The following is a 19,279-nucleotide window of genomic DNA, read 5'->3' as shown; positions in this document are numbered from 1 at the left end:
ATAGTAACAGGGCAATCAAAACTCAAACACAACTCTATAGGAGGGTGGAAAATAACCACTGTGAGAAAGTGGCACTTTGGGAAGTCAAAGAAAAGGAAAAAAATCTGCTGTTATTCCAAGAAATCTGGTCACATTCCAGAGGGCTCTTCTTCCACACCCACCTGTTATCCTCAAACCATGAAACCCTAAGTGTAAAAGGCAACTTGAGCATGTGCAGAAAAATAGCTCTATATTGCCCCCTAGTGTTAGATAGTACTACCTCTCTTAGTCTGAAAACTATAAGGTGAGTAGTTCCTCTGCTCTCTACTTCCTGCTGCCAACCCTCCAAAGAGCTAAACATAGCCAAATCCTCTGCCTGCAGATTAGGAAACGACTAGACTATTTTTAGCATCATGCATCTTAGGAATGAGAATGGCCCAGCATCAGATGGCAACACAATGTGTGTGGCCTGACTTACTGAGCTCCCGTCTTCTGAAGATGTGAAGCTACCCAGTAGCTAGCTACAGCCACTTGAAAGCTCTGGGACTCATTGCAAAGTGATGATAGCATGTGTATCAGAAGATAGGACTGCAAGGAAAAAGCAAAATGATGCAAAAGTAGCAAGGAGTATGGGGAATGCTGGGACCCAGCAATAGGAGATGAGGGACCAGAAATAGAAAGGAGCATTGTGCAGTGATAAGTTGAAGCTATGTTGCTATGGAGATCTAGTACGAAGCAATATTTTAAACTAGACATTTATTTTGTATTAGAAAGTACAAAGGTTGGTTGGATTTGCTTCCTGCCTGGGTATAGCTGGTGTTGTGGCTCCTTTGATCTCAGGTCTCTGCAGGCCCTATGATTATAGATAGATCACTAGGCTGCCCTTTGATCAGTAGCTCAAGAGCCTTAAGGTGCCACATACCATCACGTTAGCCAGAGGTAAGGAGCAAGCATAACAATAAACGCCATGCTATATCCTGGCCCAGCAACGCATAGGAATGGTGAAGAGTACATATGTATTGTTGGACTTTGTTTCAAGATGAGCACTTTATAGAGTTGAGAGCCAGATGTGCCTTGAAGCATCTCCTATATGTAGAAAATGTCACTGAAGGTTAAGCAATGCTTGCACTCCATCTTCATTTTCCAAATGTCTCTCAAAGGCATCTTACCTGGCCAGTGAAGTTGCATTGTAAACAGATGACAAAGTACAAAAACATGTATATTTATTTTTAAATAGAAGGAAGAACCTCTCCACTTGTAAACAGGGTATTTAATATTCCAGTTTTAGACAGCCTACATTAACATTGTGGTTTCATGTGTGGGATAAGATTTCTATTTACAAAAGAGCCTCAAAAATTGCCTTATAATGGTAGATCAAGAGCAAAAGAGTTTAGAAATTGAATGATGTGAATCATATGGGGTTCAGAGGCTAAGCAAATTACATACCCGAAGTTTCCCTGGACTTATGAAAGAAGCTTTTTTCCAGCTCTGTGCAATCCCAGCCCAGGGGAACTTGCATCTGAAAGTTTTCTAAACATTTCAGGTACACTTGAAAGCTGAAAGTAATTCTCATTTCCTATGCAGGATTAAATCGCTTCCAACACACACAAAATAGTCATTCATGAACACATACAAAAAATACACCACCAAAAGGTGAGGACTTCAGGGCACAAAGGCACGCTTTAAAAAAAAAAAAAAAAAAAAAAAAGTGCAAGAAAAAAACCATAACCAATCCCTTTGAAAATGTCCAAGTGGCCTCTTGACCTCTCTATTTCTCACCTAATTCTTTATTGGTGCCTGCCTTCCCATATATAATGTTTCAATTAAGGACTCTGATACCTTTCCTGAATTGTCCATTCTTAAATCGCTCCCCCCACCCCCATACCTGCTTAAAGTCAAACTTGCCACGACTCATTCATTTTGGGATTTCTTCTTAAAGGCAGTTCTTTTACTTGTAACTCTGGCCATATGCCACCTAGCAATGTGGTCACAGCTGACTTTTCCAATCCTTTCCATAGCTCATGCGTCCTCTCCAATCTGAGGTTGCGGGGCACTCCCCGCTCGCTCTACCCAGTGAGCTTCGGAAGTTGCAAACTCCCGAAATCCACCCCCACCCCCCGAAAGTGCACGCGGACTCATGAGACTCCCATCTGCAGCGCCAGAGTCGAGACCATCAGCTCCAGGGCTGGAAGACCCCACATGCCACGCACAATGCCAACCGGAACGCACAGAGAGACGCGGGAAGGGGGAGGAGGGGGCGAGACTCACCGTTCTGCTCCTTGTCGCTGGAGAACTGCAACTTGCTGCTCAGGTTGGACTCAGCCCGAGTCCCCGTTCTCTGGCCGGCCAGGGCAGATGTCAGCAGGAGGAGGCCTAGGAGGAGCATTTGGCTGACTGGGGCGAGGGCTCACTCGCGGCGGGCACTGGGGAAGCGACGACTCCAAGGCTCAGTCCAGCCGGGGGAAGGCTGCGCCGCTGTGGAAGCGCCTGGCCGGCTCTGGCAGCGGAGAATCGCAGGGTAGTTTCCACATAATCCCATCCAAAAGTTTTTCCTAGAGCCCTCTTCTGTGTCTCCAGTTTTTGAAAAGGATCAAAGCAAAACCTGGACCTGAACCAGTTTCCCAAGGTTTAAACAAATCCTGAGCTGTGCCGAAGTGCGGGGGGTGGGGGGAGGCGAGAGAGGAAAGGGGGGGTGGGGACGTGGGGGAGCGGCGAGGAGTCGTGGCGACTTGCTGGGAGCACCTGTCAGTTTGGGGGACCGGACACAAGCGAGGACTCGGGGTCCCGCCGAGCCAGACTGGAAGCCAGGTCGGAAGCAAGGCGAGCACCTTGGGATCAATGACAAAGCTGCGGATCGGGGAGGCCGGCGGCGCCCCACCCCCACCTGGGGGGAGGGGACCGTGCCCTGCGAGTGCCGCGCGGGTCCCGGGCGGGCAAGGAGGCCGCGGGGGCGACTCCGGGCTGGCCCGGATCCACCGCGGAGCAGCCTCCTTGCTGCAGTCGGCGGCCACCGAAGTTCCCTCGGGTACCGGCGAAGTGCAGCAGGGAGCCGGGAGAGTCTGGGCGGCTCGGAGTCCCGAGCGCTCGGATGCCTGCCCTAAGGCAGGGCAGGACGCAGAGCTGAGGAACCGTGGCTGCTAAGCACGGGGTGCGCAGGGAAGGCCTGGCTGGCCGGGAAGACCTCTCTTGTCCCCTCCCAGTCTCCACTTTCCCCCAGCGGGCGGCGCGCGGGGCGCGGAGCGGGCGGCCGGGCGGGCGCGGGGGGCGCGGGGGGCGCGGGGGGCGCGGGGGGCGCGGGCCGCCAGCTGGCGGGCCAACAGGTGCTGGCGCAGACAGGGGGTACTGCGGGCCCCGCGGCAGACGGAGCCCACACTGCGGCGAGGAATGCCGCCAGGCGGCCCCGGCTTCCTTTCCCCTGGGCGCCCCTAACCCCAAATAAGGAGCCTGCGGGCTGTTCAAGGGTGCTGCAAAAGCAGAGAGAGAGAAAGAGAGACGAGAAAAAGAAAAAAGAAAAAAGAAAAAAAAAGTAGGAGAGGACAGCCACTCCTTCTCCTCCTCCTCCTCTGGCCCTCCCTGGCTGTGACTTGTCTTTCATTCCTAAGGGGATCCCCACTCCCAAAGCGCTTTGTCAGGACTCGTGGCCAGAGTTCTGCACTGAAGGAGGGAAGTTGAACTCAAGATCCTTCCAGAACTCTGTCTGAAGGAGGATGAATAAATCAAAAGTTAAGATAAAGAGTCCGAGTTGCAACATGAATTGAAGCCATGCACCACTGTATCCAAATGCACCCTGTTTGGCGAGGAACTGGGGGTGGAGGGTGTCACTGAGCAAAGGAGACCCTGCCCTTTGCAGCTCGGTGCTGCACCAGTGAAATCCAGCTCTTAGAGTATCTGGGAACATAGTGTGGCAATTCACATACAGGCTGTCCCGGAGCCCCTGATGTTTGAATTGGTTGCCTTTACGCACGAAGTGCTTTGTACTGAGACGTAAAGTTCCTATGGGGTTATCTAAAATGAGAAAAACATGTCAGCAGGGCCTAGGGTGGCTCCACGTGCAATGCATGTGTCTGTGACAGGATCCAACATGCTTTCCTTATCAAGGGGCAGAAAATCCTCCTGAAAGTGTTGAAGGCACAGTAGGGTTTGAAATCTAAACAAAAGATGCATCTTTGGGGGTGGTAATAAACAAAGAAGATGAAAACAAGAAGAATGAAAATAACATATCAAGCCAATGCCGTGGTGTGCAGTCAGACAGATGTATCACCATCAAGTACTTAGTTGAATCAGTGTATGCCATCCAACTGCAGAACTAAGGTAAACATATTCCTGAAACCAGGCATGACGTGGAGCCAGAGATAAAAGGCTGGTCCAGTCCACATGCTAAAATGTCAAGCTTGTTCTTTGTTCTTGGACACCATTGGGGCCTACCAAACAGCCCTGTTCTAGCCAGGTCTCATCCCCTTCTCTCTTCCTCTAAATGGGTACTTGACAGGTTGTTCATTATGATAACTCCTATTTGGCATCTAGGAAGTCCCAGGGTCCAAACAAATAAAGATGCTGTTCTCCTGTAAATTCTTTGCAAACCTGTTCCATTCATTCATCCTTATCTGTGAATTTCTACCTTCACGGTGCTGCATACAAAGACAAGTAAGCCCCTCGCTTAGACTTTAAGTGTCTGTATGTTACTGGTACGAGTCTTTATTCCAGTTAGCAGTGGAAGTTTCATCTTCAGTGAAACTCCATAGTTACATACACGTATTCTAAAACTGTTCTGTGCATTTCTGAAGGTGCAAAGGAGAGCTCCCAATTTTAATCAGAACGAGACACACAAAAAAAGGCATGCCTTTTGAGTAGATCTGTGTGCAATCCAATCCATTAGGGTCCAGTTTTTGTAATTTACTTAGTTTTCTGATCAGGGTTTTATAAATGAGCTAAAAGCCTCTCCATACAGTTGGTGCTCTTGACCACCCACATAGGATAAGTGTGTGCTCAGACTTAATCCATTTGCACTCCAAAGACTGCAAGGAGTGATGACTAAGCTTTACTTTGTATCACTTCAGATTGGCTAGAACAGTGCCTGGCACACCGGGATCATAAATAAACACATTGGACTGACTGACAGGTTTCTTTATTGGACTCACATTCTCCCTGGAATTTCAGAGAAGGTTGTATTTGAAAAGTTACAGATGATCTACAATACCACGCCACCTCTGTGTTTCACCTCATCCATATTCTACAGAATGATTTGACAATTGCCTTATAAATAAAGCCAGCCAGGTGCTCCTGAGTGACCCCAAGACAAAATCACAGCCACATTGGCTGGTTTCCTTTCAATGCACTCACATGGTTGTTGTTTGAACTGCTCTTGCCCTTGGCAAATTTCTTTTTAACACTTTGTCCTCTGCTGGTATTTGGTTCTCTTTTGCTTTTAAACTTTCTCGGAAAAGTAAAGCCCTTGCATTGAAAGTCAGTTTTACAAAATCCAGAGTCCTGTAATTACCAAACAATCTATTTTGAATGAATATGGCTTTGTTTTAGCCCAAGGCATTTTCCTTGAGGAACAGCATCCATGCCGCCAAGCAAGAAAAATAATTTCAAACATTCTTTGTGGTTTTCTCTTCTTTTTCTTTTTTTCTTTTCGTTTCTTTTTCTTTCTTTCTTCCTCTCTCTTTCTTTCTTTCTTTTTTTCTTAACTGTAGAAAGCTGTGGACATAGTGATCTTTCTCCTTGCTGGATGCATTGGCAGAGTGAATGCAGTGTAAAACTATACAGATGTTATGGCAGGATGCACTTGATTTGGGATGACCATATGGGTGAGGGGACAATAAGTGTGTGGGTGGATAGATAGATAGATAGATAGATAGATAGATAGATAGATAGATATTTGAAGCTGAGATACACTTCCTGACAAGATATTCCACCAATTAATTCTAAAATAACAGGAAGAAAAGGGCAGGGTTTGTAGAAAAACATTTCTGAACCAGAAAAATCAAATAATACTGATTGTATTGTCCTTTTTCAGTAACACAAACACACAGACACACACAAACACACATACATACAGACACACACAGAGACACACACACATACATTCACACACACATTTACACGCACGCGCGCACACACACACACACACACACACACACACACACACTTAACTATGTGAAGACATTTCACAGACCTTTCCAGCATTTCAGTTGTTGGCAATTGAGCATGAGTCCCTGAAGCTCTGAAGCCTTTGTTCTTCATCAACGCCTATCAATCCCATTTCCCCGAATGCTAACAAGAAACAATTATACCCACATATGGAAAAGCCTCTGCCCAGGAAATTGTTACTAAGCAAAGAAAATGCCACAGACCACAGCAGAAATAATATCTGTTTCTGGGGGGGGGGGAGGGGAAATAGCAATAAATAAATAAATGAGACACGTTGCCTGGAGGCTTTTCTCGCAGTGATCCGCTTTCTCCTGTCACCTCATATTGGTTGCAGAAGCTCTTAATAATAAATAAATAAATAAATAAATAAATAAATAAATAAATAATAATAAACTATAACTACTACTATTACTAGTAGACTGGATTTCCAGTCTAGAAATAACAAAGCACACTTGTTCTTTCGGTTACTCTCTTGGCATCAGGTATCCCTTCCGCTCAGTGCCCTCTAGGCAAAATTTACCTTCTATGGTAGATTGAAGATGAATTTGTTAAGGCCCTTCTCTCCAAGGAATGGAAATGTGTTCACTTTGACTTTAAAATGGGGTAAGAGAGTAGGGGTCAGAAGTTAGATGTGTGTGGTCCAAGACAGGATACACAGGTGACAAGGACAGTTGTTGAAATGGCCCTCTGCACTCTTTCTCACTGAAGTACAGCTGCTGTTTCCTCTTTGAAATCACAGTGAGTGTGCGCAGAGTTTTGCAGACTTCTGAGAGTTTGTCTAAACTTGGACCTCAGAGAAAGTGAGCAGCCAGCAACCATCCCCAAAGAAAGAGGAGGCTTGATAACCTCGGACCCACAATAACAACAGATCACCTCACAGGGAGTTAGTTGGGAGAGCATGCACTTAGCCTGGCTGTACCGCTGACAAACAGCAGAGGCTCTCTCCACCTCATTTACTTTTTCCTAGGAAATCAGTTCTGGATTCTGTCCCAGATCCCTGAATGGTTTCAAATTCTTTGATTCTTTGAGTGATTACAGATAATGATGGCAATATATTTTCAACCTCATGTGCTTCTGTTATAATGACTAGAACAAAGATTTCCTAGCCATAGTCTCAGATGTCTTCATGGCTGGCTAGAAAAAAAAAAATGCTGAATAGATGCTGCTGTTTAGACTTGCCTAGCCCAAACAGTCCTATTCAATTTATTATTCTTATTATGCTTTAGAGTGATATTCAGCTGATAACCCAAAAGAAGGGAGAGAAAGGAGTTTGGAAATCGCTGGCTAGAGCAAGAATCACAAGTTACATTGCATTCAAGGACAGTAGTAAACTATGTGTGCTAACCACATTTTAATTTTTAATATTTGGCTGGTGTGACAAGAACTCCAAGAGGAAGCCTGCTCCCAAGTCTATATCACAGTAAAGTGAAATCGCTGGCATAAAAACTGATTTGTAAATAATCAGGAAAGAATAGTGTTGTCAGCCAAGAACAGAAGGTTGATCTCATACTGTTCTATAGAGTCACACTGGTGGAATGTGAAGCAATCCACAGAGGAAGGAGTATCCCATAAAACCATGGAGTACAACCCAGGACATCTCTTGGCCCCACTGTAGAGTCAGTATGATGTCATTTTTTTTCTCCCTTGCAATCATTTGTAGAATATGAAAGCCGTTGTCTCATCTTGACAAATCATAGTAAAGAGGTCAAGTCACAACCACAGACCCTCTTTTCTCAGACAGTGACCCTCTTATTTCAAAGGTCATGGGAGAAAAGTCCTTTTACTTTGTAACCATTGTTTCAAACACAATCCTTTTCTTGACCACAAGCCTTTGTAGAAGACCTAGTCTCAGGTCATTATTTCACAGTACACATTTAAAAAGTGCTATTGACTTTCCTGTTGAGGTATCACATGGTAGCCTATAAATACATACAGTATGTGAGCATTAATATACATATACACGTACATGCATATATGTGTATATATGCATATATTGCCTATATATATTGAAAGTATCAGGACTCACTTTTGAAGTTCAGACTAACAGCAACAGATCTTCATCCCCACTCCTGGGATCATTTCCATTTCTGTGCTTATTGTCCTTAAAGTGATGAGCATGCTTCTTCCTCTTCCATCTTCAACTACGGCAATATTATAAGGAATCATTTCCTTTCAAAAGGATTCATTTCTGTTGCCGAGATCTGGGTGTGTGGATCTCTCACCTGAACTCCTTACCCCTGAAAACAAAAGCTCCCATGGAGTCTGGAGTAAGCAAATCTGTCGTAGCCCATAGTCACTCATATTTGGCCCCAAGACTTCATTGTTTCCCTGCCTTTGACATGAGAACTGCTTTTACACATCGTCATCTTGCTTCTCTTCAGCTCACTCTTCTTCGAATTGTCTTCTTGAAGTTGTAGGATAAACCTGTTGTCCTCTAAAGACTCCTCAAAAGCGAGGCAAAAAATGAAAATGAAAGCATTACTCCTGTTCTTTTTTTTTTTTTTCAAATTGTCTACCATATCCTAGGAAATGGCAGATGCATCCAGATACAAACCATCACTTAACCTCCCTACCAATCCTTTTTAGACAGGGCATAGCTTCCCTATTTTATTTTGTTTATTTGAGACAGGGTGTCATTGTAAGGCTCTGGCTGTCTTGGAACTTACCATGTAGACCAGATTGGCCTCGAACTCACAGAGATCTGTCCCCCTCTGTCTCCTGAGAACTGGGACTAAAAGTGTGCACCAGTATGTCTGACTAGCTTCCTTCTTACTATAGCAAAATGAAAATGAAAGAGCTTTACTATCTCCGGAGGAGGGACACTATAATGACAGAGTTTGGTGTGTGGTTCCATGGTGATTTCAGTCCTTGACCTTGGACAAAACCTACCTTACTTGAAGCTTTCTTATAGTCTCCCTCTTGCTTTTCTTCTTCTTCGGGGCTCTGTATCTTCCCCTACAATGAATACTGGCGGCCATGTAGACAAACACTCCCATGAGTTCAGGAACACTAATATAGCAGTAGGCAGCTAATCATAAGTGAAAATGCAAAAGAGAAGAATGAATGTAGATCATTTGAGGTGGTGGTGGTGACTAAGGCCGCGAGCAGTCAGTGTCTGGGTCCAGCCCACCCAAAGTGTGGGCTAGCCAGAGCTGCCTGCTTGCTGGCCACCCTTAGTCATCTAGGACTGCCGAGGCTTAGCCCATCTGGGGGCAGTTATGCCACAGAGTCTGTCTCCTGCACTTTAAGGACAAAGGGAATGAATTATCATTCCTCTTTTGCTACTCATGATTGCCACTGGATTGAAGCATCGTGACTGGAAGAAGTCTTGAGTCTTCCATCACAGTCCTTCTGGGGAATCAACTTTTGATCCCCTGTGGATGTCAGAACCACTCATGAACCCCTATAAGCACATCTTCTCCCCTCTGCCATATGTTTCTGATTTAAAAGTCTGGGTGGAGGGTTTTCTTAAACTGTTTGGTAAGGCAAATTTGCATCTCCATTGATAACTTTACAGAGGTATTTTAGATTAGTTGGAGGGATTCCAGGCACAAAGACTGCTTCATGCTTGGACTGGTGACTGCTTAAGCCCTCAGGCAAAGTTCTGACTCCATAGATAAATTCCATTGGTGTCTGAAGGCATGTAATTTATAAAAAGCCCTTGGTAGTGCCAATTTTATCTCACCCCACAGCTAGTGGGGGAAGTGTGTGTGTGTGTGTGTGTGTGTATCACAAATTACTTAAGACATATAATACAGATAAAAAATGCAAGAATCAGCAATTTATTATAGTCACTCTTCATACTCTATGAGGGTATGCTACTAAGAAAGAAAGAAAGAAAGAAAGAAAGAAAGAAAGAAAGAAAGAAAGAAAAGAAAGAAAGAAAAAGAAACCTAGCTTAAGAATTAAAAGCACCTCAGAATAGCCTTTCCTCTGTACCCGTCTAGATTTGCTTCTTGCTGCCTGTGTAGACTTCTGTTTAAAGATTATTATCATGGTGTGCAACTGCATTCAGCTCTGTCAGCACTGCTAAGAAACAGAAACTTCTCATGCCTCAAGGCCAAGTGTGTCTGGTACAAAAATTCACCACGCCTGGCACAGATCCAAGGCACAATATCTATTTTCATGTTACATCACACAAAGTTGATATCACTTTATTGTGTGCTTGTCTGTTTGATTATTCATTTATTTTAGACATACAGGGGAATCACACCTAAGCCTCATTGTAACAGGCACATTTTCCACTCCCCACCCCATGCCTGGCCCTCCACCTCTGGCCCTTATATTCTTTTTGTTGTTGTTGTTATAAATTGACAACATATTTTGTATACAGTTAGTTAACAGATTCATCATTTCAAATACTTAGCCATTGCAGGGTAAGAATCTTTGAATTTGCTTTCCCAGCAGTTTTGAAGTATTGAAATTCCTGTTGACTTTTCACCTTGTTGTGCAATAAACTAAAAATTGCTCCTCCTGAGGCCTTAAAGCCCTGAAAGTTTACCTCCCCATTTTCTATCTCAAGCACTACTTGGTCACCTTGTCACTCTTTGTGTCTATGAGGCCCATTGCTTAAGGTTCTGTCTACCAGTGGGAGAGTAGAGTATTTCTGTCTATATGTTGTTTATTTCCATTGGCAAGCATTCTAGTGTTTCTTCCATGTTTTCATAAAAGATGTGATCAATATTTAAAAGGCTGTGATGTATTTAATCGTGTACATATGCCACATTTTCTTTGTGTGCTCTTACAGGCACGTGAGTTGTGTCCATCACTTGGGTACTGTTCTGGAATAAACATGAGGGGCCTGACATCCATTTGACAAACATATTTCAGTCCTTTTCCAGAAAAATAGCAATGACAGTATGGCTAGCCCAAATGACAACTGCATTTTGAGCTTGTGCAGGAGGCTTTATTGAGTTTTCCAGATGATTTCACTGGTTTATGTTCCCGCTCCCAGTAGCATCCCCTTCTTCTACATTATCCTCACCTACACAATATCTTCTCTCTCTGTCTTTCCTTCTCTCTCTCTCTCTCTCTCTCTCTCTCTCTCTCTCTCTCTCTCTCTCTCTCTCTCTCTCAGCATTCCAAGGGTGTGAGATGCTATCTCCCTCTGGTTTCACTTCACATTCCCCAAAGACACTGAACCACAGAAAGATACTGTAACCTGGGTCTCAGGGTGTTTAAGCATGGAAGGCAGATTTTGAAGCAGTTCTAGAGCAGGTATGCCCAAGCATTTTCTCATTGCTGTCCCAAAACATCTCCTGAGTGAAAAATACACTGTGCCTCAGGAAAATGCTTCAAACTTTGTAAGCATATATTTATATTAAGCATTTTATGTTTATTTTATGACTACATAATTCCAGTCAAAAATAGGTAAATTAGAATTCTATTGTCCCTAACAAAATATAAACAGTCCTGATTTTGCCTGCTATCAAAAGAATAGTGACTTGGGCAAAACAGGAAGCAGGTATCCAGGCATTGAAAATGTCCCAGCATCTTGATTGAATACTCTGTTTAATGGGAATGGAAGCAAGAGATGGATCTTCTGAAACAACACTAAAGATAAAGAATTAGTGTTCTTTACGTCTCAATAAAACCCAGCCATAAAATCCCCACTTAATGTGTGGCCAGTTCTGACAACTAAGATGAAGTCAGCTTGCAGGTTAGAGTCAAATTCCATTCTGAAGGACTGTACAGTGCAAAGAGGTTGCCACAGTGACTTGATCATTGTCTAATGAAAGTGAGAGTTACAAGTGGGAGAGATATGTTTTCTGTTGCCACTGAGATTATCCTGGACTTTACAAAAATAGCTATCTCTTGGGAACATTAATAGCAAGCAAGCAGTTGGGCCAGAGAAGTTACAATGTAAATAAAAATACATTGTTGCAGCCTTCAACTGCACTCTCTTCTTTGGCCCAGCCAATCACTCTGCACTTGCTTTAGTTTCCACCTACAGGCTAACCTCTGTCTTCTCCAACTATCTACTCCCTGCCCAGAGTCCTCCCACCTGCTCTCTGCTTGGTGCTCTCCCCTATCCCTCTGCTGTCATCAAAGTGCCAGCTTGCTCTAGTTAGATCTAGATCCCCATGCTAAAGGGCTCCAGGCCACCTTGCCTTCAAGATCAAAGCTACTCTGTCCTCTGATTGATGGTTTGTTTCTCTTTACGTGTCCCAGTCTCAAGCTCCCTGTGTCTTATGTACAGGCTCATAGCATGCTCAGTGGGGTTTCCTACTTCTCTTATGCTCTCTTCACAGTTGTAGGTACTTAATACAGGGTGTTATATTATCTGGCTTTTATAGTCTCTTTCCCAGTACTTAATGCATAGCACTTGCTAGTAATAACCAACCCTTCCCATGTGAAACCCACTGTTCGGAGAATTTCGTGTGTGTTTATACTCACAAAAGAGTACACAGTATCTACAGTGTAAAACCATAATGATCTCCTGAAGATATTAGTGGGATGCTGAGTGGCTGCAGCTGCAGTAACACCCAGTAACATGCAGGTGTTAAGCAGCAGCCGCCTGGCTGACTTTTAAACTAACCCAGCATGTTCAAGTACTTTTTAAAGGCTAACTCTGGACTTTATGCTTTTATCTTTACATCACTCTTTCTCATTTAATAGAAAACATCCAAATATTCCAAGAAATACAGTCATAATAGAAATGTCTTCTGCATTTAACTAGCTGAAGAAACATGGACAGGAATCGAACATCCCCAGTATCTACTGCATATATATGTTAATATATAATATTAGTTATATATTAATTATATACATTATATTATATAATATATAGTATAACAAACAGAAATAGAACATTACCAGTATTTACTACATATATATGTGTAATTACATATATAATTACATATATTTATTATTACATATAAATAACAAACAAACCTACTTCTGAATCTGTAGGATTTAATAAAGCAAGGTAAGAAAGGTCTTTTGTGAAGTGCCCTGCAGTTTTAAAACATTTACCCTATACAATTAGGTGTATAGTTGTGTTTTAAAATTATGAGATCAACATTTTGCCTCAATATTTATGAAAGCAAACGAAGGACATCTCAATTACTTGATAGCATACTCAGAAGCCATTTCTTTCCTCTTCCCTTCTATGGTGTTTGCTAATTTGATAGGCAAGTTCATGATAAGTAGAGTCAAATTCAAGAGAAGACTAATATCTTTGTTTAAACAAAGAAACATCTCCTATGTTCTGTCAGTTTCCTCCCATCACTGTGATACCACACTGAGTTCCACTCATCTTCTAAAAGCTTTGCATAACAAACCCATAGCCTTGCCACACCCAACATCTGTGGTGTGGTGGGCTGTGAGAAGCAGCTGGGTGCCTGGTTGAGCATAGCCTTGAACCCAGGACCTTTATTAGACAGCAGGTGTTCAGCTCTGCTTCTGGGCCCTGGTTCTTTCCATTTAGCTTCAGCCCTCCACAGCCCCTCCCACAGAGAGGTCTATGGCCATCAGTCACAAAGAACAGTGCCTCAGGCTCTCCCACATGTAGATGAGGTATTTCCAAGGTCTCAGACAAAGCCAATAGGCGTTATCTGCTGCCAGACCTTAAACCACCCCAAAACTGTATATATTGACCCAACTCAGGAGAAGTAAAGATGTGCAAGAATCATCCTGTTGTCTGAGAGTTTCTGTCACAAGAGCTGTAACTCTAGAGTGCTAACACTTGGGAAGAGGTCTGCTCTTTAATGCCTTTGGGATTCACCCCTCCCCCTCTGCCCCACCAGTTTAGCAGGAGAGACAAGTGCAGCACTTGGGAGCAACAAGGCAGAGACAGCATAACAGAGCCCAATCCCCCTCCCTGCCTGCATTCTGTCCTCTTTGGCCCAGACCCCGCACCAGGTCGAGTCGGAGATCATTGTGGGACACCCTCCTGAACAGGGACCCACAGACATCAATGGGTTAACTTTAATAGATTTATAAACATATTTTTTCTGGATATGGTTACGAACTTCTGATGGAAGAAATTTTGTATTTTACTTTTTTATTTCTCTCTGTTAACCACGTGTTTCAACACCTGTTCCAATATACAGCTCTGTCTGTGTTGGGAGCAGCACCGTGCCATACATCACACATGTTTAACACATGTTGTAATACTTGTTGAGGGGACTTAACAAAGTCCCGAGTTCCTAGATGCAGATTCACCCATGCTCATGTTGAGGAAGAAACACAGATGGAAAAGCAGCCACTTCTGACATCGCTTGGGTGACTGCAGCATGTGGAGTTCATTTTCTTGTTTGGCTGTCAGTCAAACCTGGGATCTAGAAGGAAGTGCTAACTTACAGAAAACAGCAGTCAAACTGTGCTATTCCCCAAGTTCACACCTACACCTAAGTGAAAATCATGCAGATAAATGGAAGTGACAATGTGTATGTCTTTTCGCAAATATGGTGCTAAATTCCATTTCAACATCACTAGGCTGTCTCTAAGGCCTGGCAAACAGCCTGTATCCATATTGTCTGACTGGTTTAGATAGAGTTAATTCTTTCTGATTGGAAAGTCATACAGAACATATGGTTTATAAGTGTCTGTCTACTTAATTAACAAACCATTTCATCCACGATGTCATCATTTTGGCAAACAACTTCTGAGAAAGTTGTCTTTGCTTCTTCATAAGAAAATGTTGAATGTGATTCTCTTTTAACTTTGGATGCCACAGTCTAAGATGTATGTTATATGTGAAAGCACATTCTTATTAAATAATAAGTAAATTACTGCTACTTGATTATAAGGTATTTTAAGACTCACCAAGGTATATAATAAGATATGAGATGTTATGATTTTATGAGTTGTCACCTCTATAGTAAACTAATTAAACAGTAATTCATTTGAATTCTATGTGTGTTGGTAAACCTAATTTATCACAAAAGTTTATGTTGCAACTTAGATTAATATCATAAAAGACGAATGTGCTCTAGAATAAGCCAAACATGACTTCTTTTATTACCTAGCAAGCTCCAATTCATTACTTTAAGAAATGCATGTGCACTGATATTTTATTCTAAGAAATAAGTTTATTAGTAGCATAGTGACAACTGTCTCAATGATCTAATAACATAATTATGCATGTTACTTCAAATTCATAAATATTTATTCACCTTAATGTCAAAGTTATAAAATACGCTCAGGATAATAAATTTTAAATCCTTCTATAGGTCTCTCCAGATACATGCTGTATACTTAAATGATTCATTTGTAGCTCGTGCATGAATGTGGAGTTTTCAACCACTACTCCACCCAAATGTGCCTGCAAATTTGATTGAGCAAAAGATTATAGGAGAAAGGTCACATGAATTTTTGAAACTAGGAGTGCATTTTTATTTTTAATTTAGTTTTGTAAATTTTGAAATGTTTTAAAATATAGCAATCGTTGGTCCAGAACATTATTTTTTTTTTTTTTGCAGGACACCATCATGCAACAGAAAGTATTCAATACCAAAAATATGACTTTTTCTTTAGATAACAAAAGAAAGAAGCAAGCAAACAAACAAATAGACTAACTAACTAACTAACTAACTAACTAACTTCTCCGGTCCAGAGCTTTTATAAATAGAAAAATGAAGTATATCTGGCTGAATTTTTATTTCCCCCATTTTCCAGTTCATACTATAATTGTTTTGTTTTCAATCAAACTTTATCTTTGTTCTCTTTCTCTATTTAGATTGATAGAGATATAGTAAGACAGGTGATTGTTTGGGAGGTGACAGATGATTAATAGGCAAAACTTTCCCATTTTCTCTTGTAGAAGGATAATTACTGTGTTTGAGAAATATTTTTGGCCTACTAAGCATAAATCCGAAAGAAACAAAGAAACAATAAATGTATCCAGGAATGGAAAAAAAAAAGAAAACATGAAATCTAAGAATAGAAGTGAGGGCAAAAGTAGGAAGTTTGAGATCTTTTAGCAAAATATTCATTTATAGAGAAAAATCTATTAGTTTTGATGTTTAAAAATTTAGGACTCATGTTATTAATCATTAGTTGTACGTGTGTGTGTGCGTGTGTGTGTGCGTGTGCGTGTGCGTGTGTGTGTGTGTGTGTGTGTGTGTGTGTGGTGTGTGTATACATAGATATTACCAAATGCCAGTGGTCAGTTTCTACTTTGGTTTTGCTAATGGTAACAAAGCCATGTTATTTGAACTCCATAGAGCAGGGTAAATTGATATTGATTGAGAGCTCTGTCTATTCTTCAATACATATGCAAATTGTGTACTATTAATATTAATGGTTCTAGTTATTAGTTACTAGTGCCAGAGGAAATAGTTGCATCATCATTACAAAATTATATAATAATAAATATTAGTATTCTATATATATTAAATATGATTTAAGAGTTTTACAGTTATTAAAACTTATCTCACTATGTACAGCTGTGAGTCTGTTTTTTGCCTTTCTGTGAGTCTAATATTGTGTAGTTATTCACACCAATAACACCAGGAGGCACATAGAGGAGGTGCTGCATCTGTTACTATGGCGACTGCTATGCATATTTAAAAGGAGAAGAATGGTCATGCATGCACAAGTTTAAAACATTACTGTTCACCTACTTTCAAGTTAAGGAGTATGGATTACATTATTTAAGGTAGTTTGTTCTTCTTTTTTTTTCTTCCTAAATAAAAGATAGAGAGAAATCAGACTGTTAAGAATAATAAATAAAATTTTCATTTCTTCTGAAAATTCCCAAGTCATTACTAAGTAAGCCATTTTGAGAGAAATCCAGATCTGTCTTGAATCATTAGCTTTGACACTTATTCAGTGCTTACTGCCAGCTGCAACATGGAAGAGTCACAGAGAAGTGCTAGAATAAAGAATATACAGTTTAGTGCAAAAAATATTATTGTTAAAATGAAAGTACAGATAAAAAATTTTTATAATTCATCTGTTTGGTTGAAAATTCCAATGTTAACTTGCATTTTGGTATGTGGTGTGTGTGTTATATGTATCTGTACATGTGTTTTGTATAAACATGTACATGTATGTCACATGTGCATGTACATGAGTACACATGCGTGTGGAGGTGAGAAGAGTGTATCAAGTGTCTTCTCTAGTCATGTTGAACATTATTTATTTATTTATTTATTTATTTATTTATTTATTTAGGAGGCAGAATCTCTGAGTTGCTGGGCACTGAGTTGCAGGGACCTGTGTGTCTTGGCCCTCTTAACCCTGCTTTTCACATAAGCGGATTCAGGATGGAGTCCTCATGCTTACATGGGAAACACTTTGCTGGCTCAACAGTCTCTCAGCCTTTTTAACTTAGTAAAAGCTACTCTTCTTTTCAGGTAGTGAATCAGAATATTCTGTAAGGCTATACACTTACTCTCTTCTTACTGCTGATAATTATTTTATTCTATCATTATATGTCACTCATTCAGTGATGGGCATTTGGCAGGTTCCTGGATGCTTGGCATTACAATCAATCTCAGAATGTTTAATGTAAATGCCAAGAAAATTTGTCTGATTTCTAGTTCTTTACATAAAATTGTTAGGTTGTGTAGTAGATGTACATTTTAATTTTTACTAGATTTAAGGGGCTGAGGAGAGGTGGCTCAGCAGCTAAAAACAGTTGCTGCTCTTGTAGTGGACCCAGATTCAGCTCCCAGAACCGACACGGTGGCTCACAGCCATATACAAACTCCAGTTCCAGAGGATCTGGCACTTTCTTTTGTAAACATCAAAATTCAATCTCATAAAATAATCATTAAATTATTGTCATCGTGTTTATAACTTTTTACATTTATATTGGCATTATATAATATTTCTATCTGCCCTACAATTGGTGATTTCAGAAACTGTCTCAATGATCTAATAACATAATTGTGGTTTAATTCATGTTACTAGAGATAATGACTAATAAAATCTGTATTTTTTCCACACTCTTGCTGGCTCCTAAAAACTCTCTGTTCAGTATTTTAGCAATTTATAATTTTTAATTAAAAAATAAATTTAAAAATTAAATAACAAAACTGGGTTGGGGTCTGTGTGGCCATGTGTGTATTAGGGTGTGTGTGTGTGTGTGTGTGTGTGTGTGTGTGTAAATTCTCCACACAGTTCTCTCTTTTTATCCTAAAAATTTTTCTGGATGGCTCATCTCCTGCAGAGCATAGGTCCAGTCTTTTATTTTACATATCAATCCAGTCATTTGCTCCATGCTTTCCTTTTGATTATCTTATGAATCAGCATCCCATGAACCCAGTCCTTTGATTCTTAGGAGAGAGCAAGCATATATATATATATTTTTAACATTTCAAAATATCTCAGAGATCTGTCTGCCTCTGTTAAGCACAGACAATAAACTAGCTGAGTGGGACCCTCCCCTGAAATTAGCATTTCTACCACACTTGGGCCTGGACTCCCTGGGTCCCAGGCTGATCTTGTACTCATAATCTGCCTGGATTTGTATCTGCCTATCTTTGTGTCTGACAAGCTGGCTCATAGTGTAGCTACCTTTGCTCCTTTAGATTCATGAAGTCCCTCATAATTCATATGCCATCCTTATTGTTTGCATAGCTGAGAAATTATATATTTTTGAACTCATGTATTTAGAGCTCTTTCCCATACCCTTAGGGCGGTCCTGAAGGTCGAAGTGTTTACGTTTTTTTTTTTTTTTTGTTTTTTTTTTTTTTTTTTTTTTTGGCTGAGACATGGCCACACCCTCGGCTCCTGGACTCATGCTGTTTCTAATTATCATGGAGTCATTAACATTAACAAGGAGGACATTCCTCAGAAGGGAAAAGTCCTCCACTACTAGTAGGTCCAGAAAGTATACATTATTACACAACCAAGCCTTATGCCCATATCAGCTGGCCACACTCGTGGAGGCTCACACACTGGCCCTGTCCCAGGGGTAGGAATGATTTCACTCTGCTCCCTCCAAGGCCTTTCCGGGCTTGGCAGGAAATATGAGTATGAAGCAGAGAAAGATGAAGAGGTAGAGAACAAGAACAGAGCAAGATAGTATGTGTGGAAGAATGAGAGATTGTTTCAGAGGGGGAGTATGAGTAGTCTAACCTGCTTGTTGCAGTCTAAGTAGCTCAGCATTCCATCCTGGATTTCCAGATGCTTATCAAAACCCTAGGCATTCCTTTAGGAGGTCAGGTCAGAGATGTTACTCACACCTCGGTGC

The 19,279-nt window shown here is 41.4% G+C and overlaps 1 protein-coding gene across 2 annotated transcripts in view; it reads right to left on the bottom strand.

Annotated features, from left to right (window-relative positions):
• Positions 1-3,175, bottom strand: part of Pdgfc (platelet derived growth factor C) — a 162,334-nt gene extending 159,159 nt beyond the window's left edge. Inside the window, exon 1 of one of the 2 annotated variants that reach the window (XM_034501241.2) lies at positions 2,248-3,175. In XM_034501241.2, the coding sequence (XP_034357132.1) occupies positions 2,248-2,365 (118 nt within the window). In that variant the 5' untranslated portion in view covers positions 2,366-3,175. The remainder of the gene's footprint in view (positions 1-2,247) is intronic. The other variant, XM_034501242.2, reaches the window with a different exon arrangement.
• Positions 3,176-19,279: the final 16,104 nt, after the last annotated feature.

This window comes from Arvicanthis niloticus, chromosome 4, assembly GCF_011762505.2.
Source record: "Arvicanthis niloticus isolate mArvNil1 chromosome 4, mArvNil1.pat.X, whole genome shotgun sequence".
Classification (NCBI taxonomy): Eukaryota; Metazoa; Chordata; class Mammalia; order Rodentia; family Muridae; genus Arvicanthis; species Arvicanthis niloticus.
The sequence above is the reverse complement of the archived record's forward strand: the minus strand, read 5'-3'. Positions and strand labels throughout refer to the sequence as shown.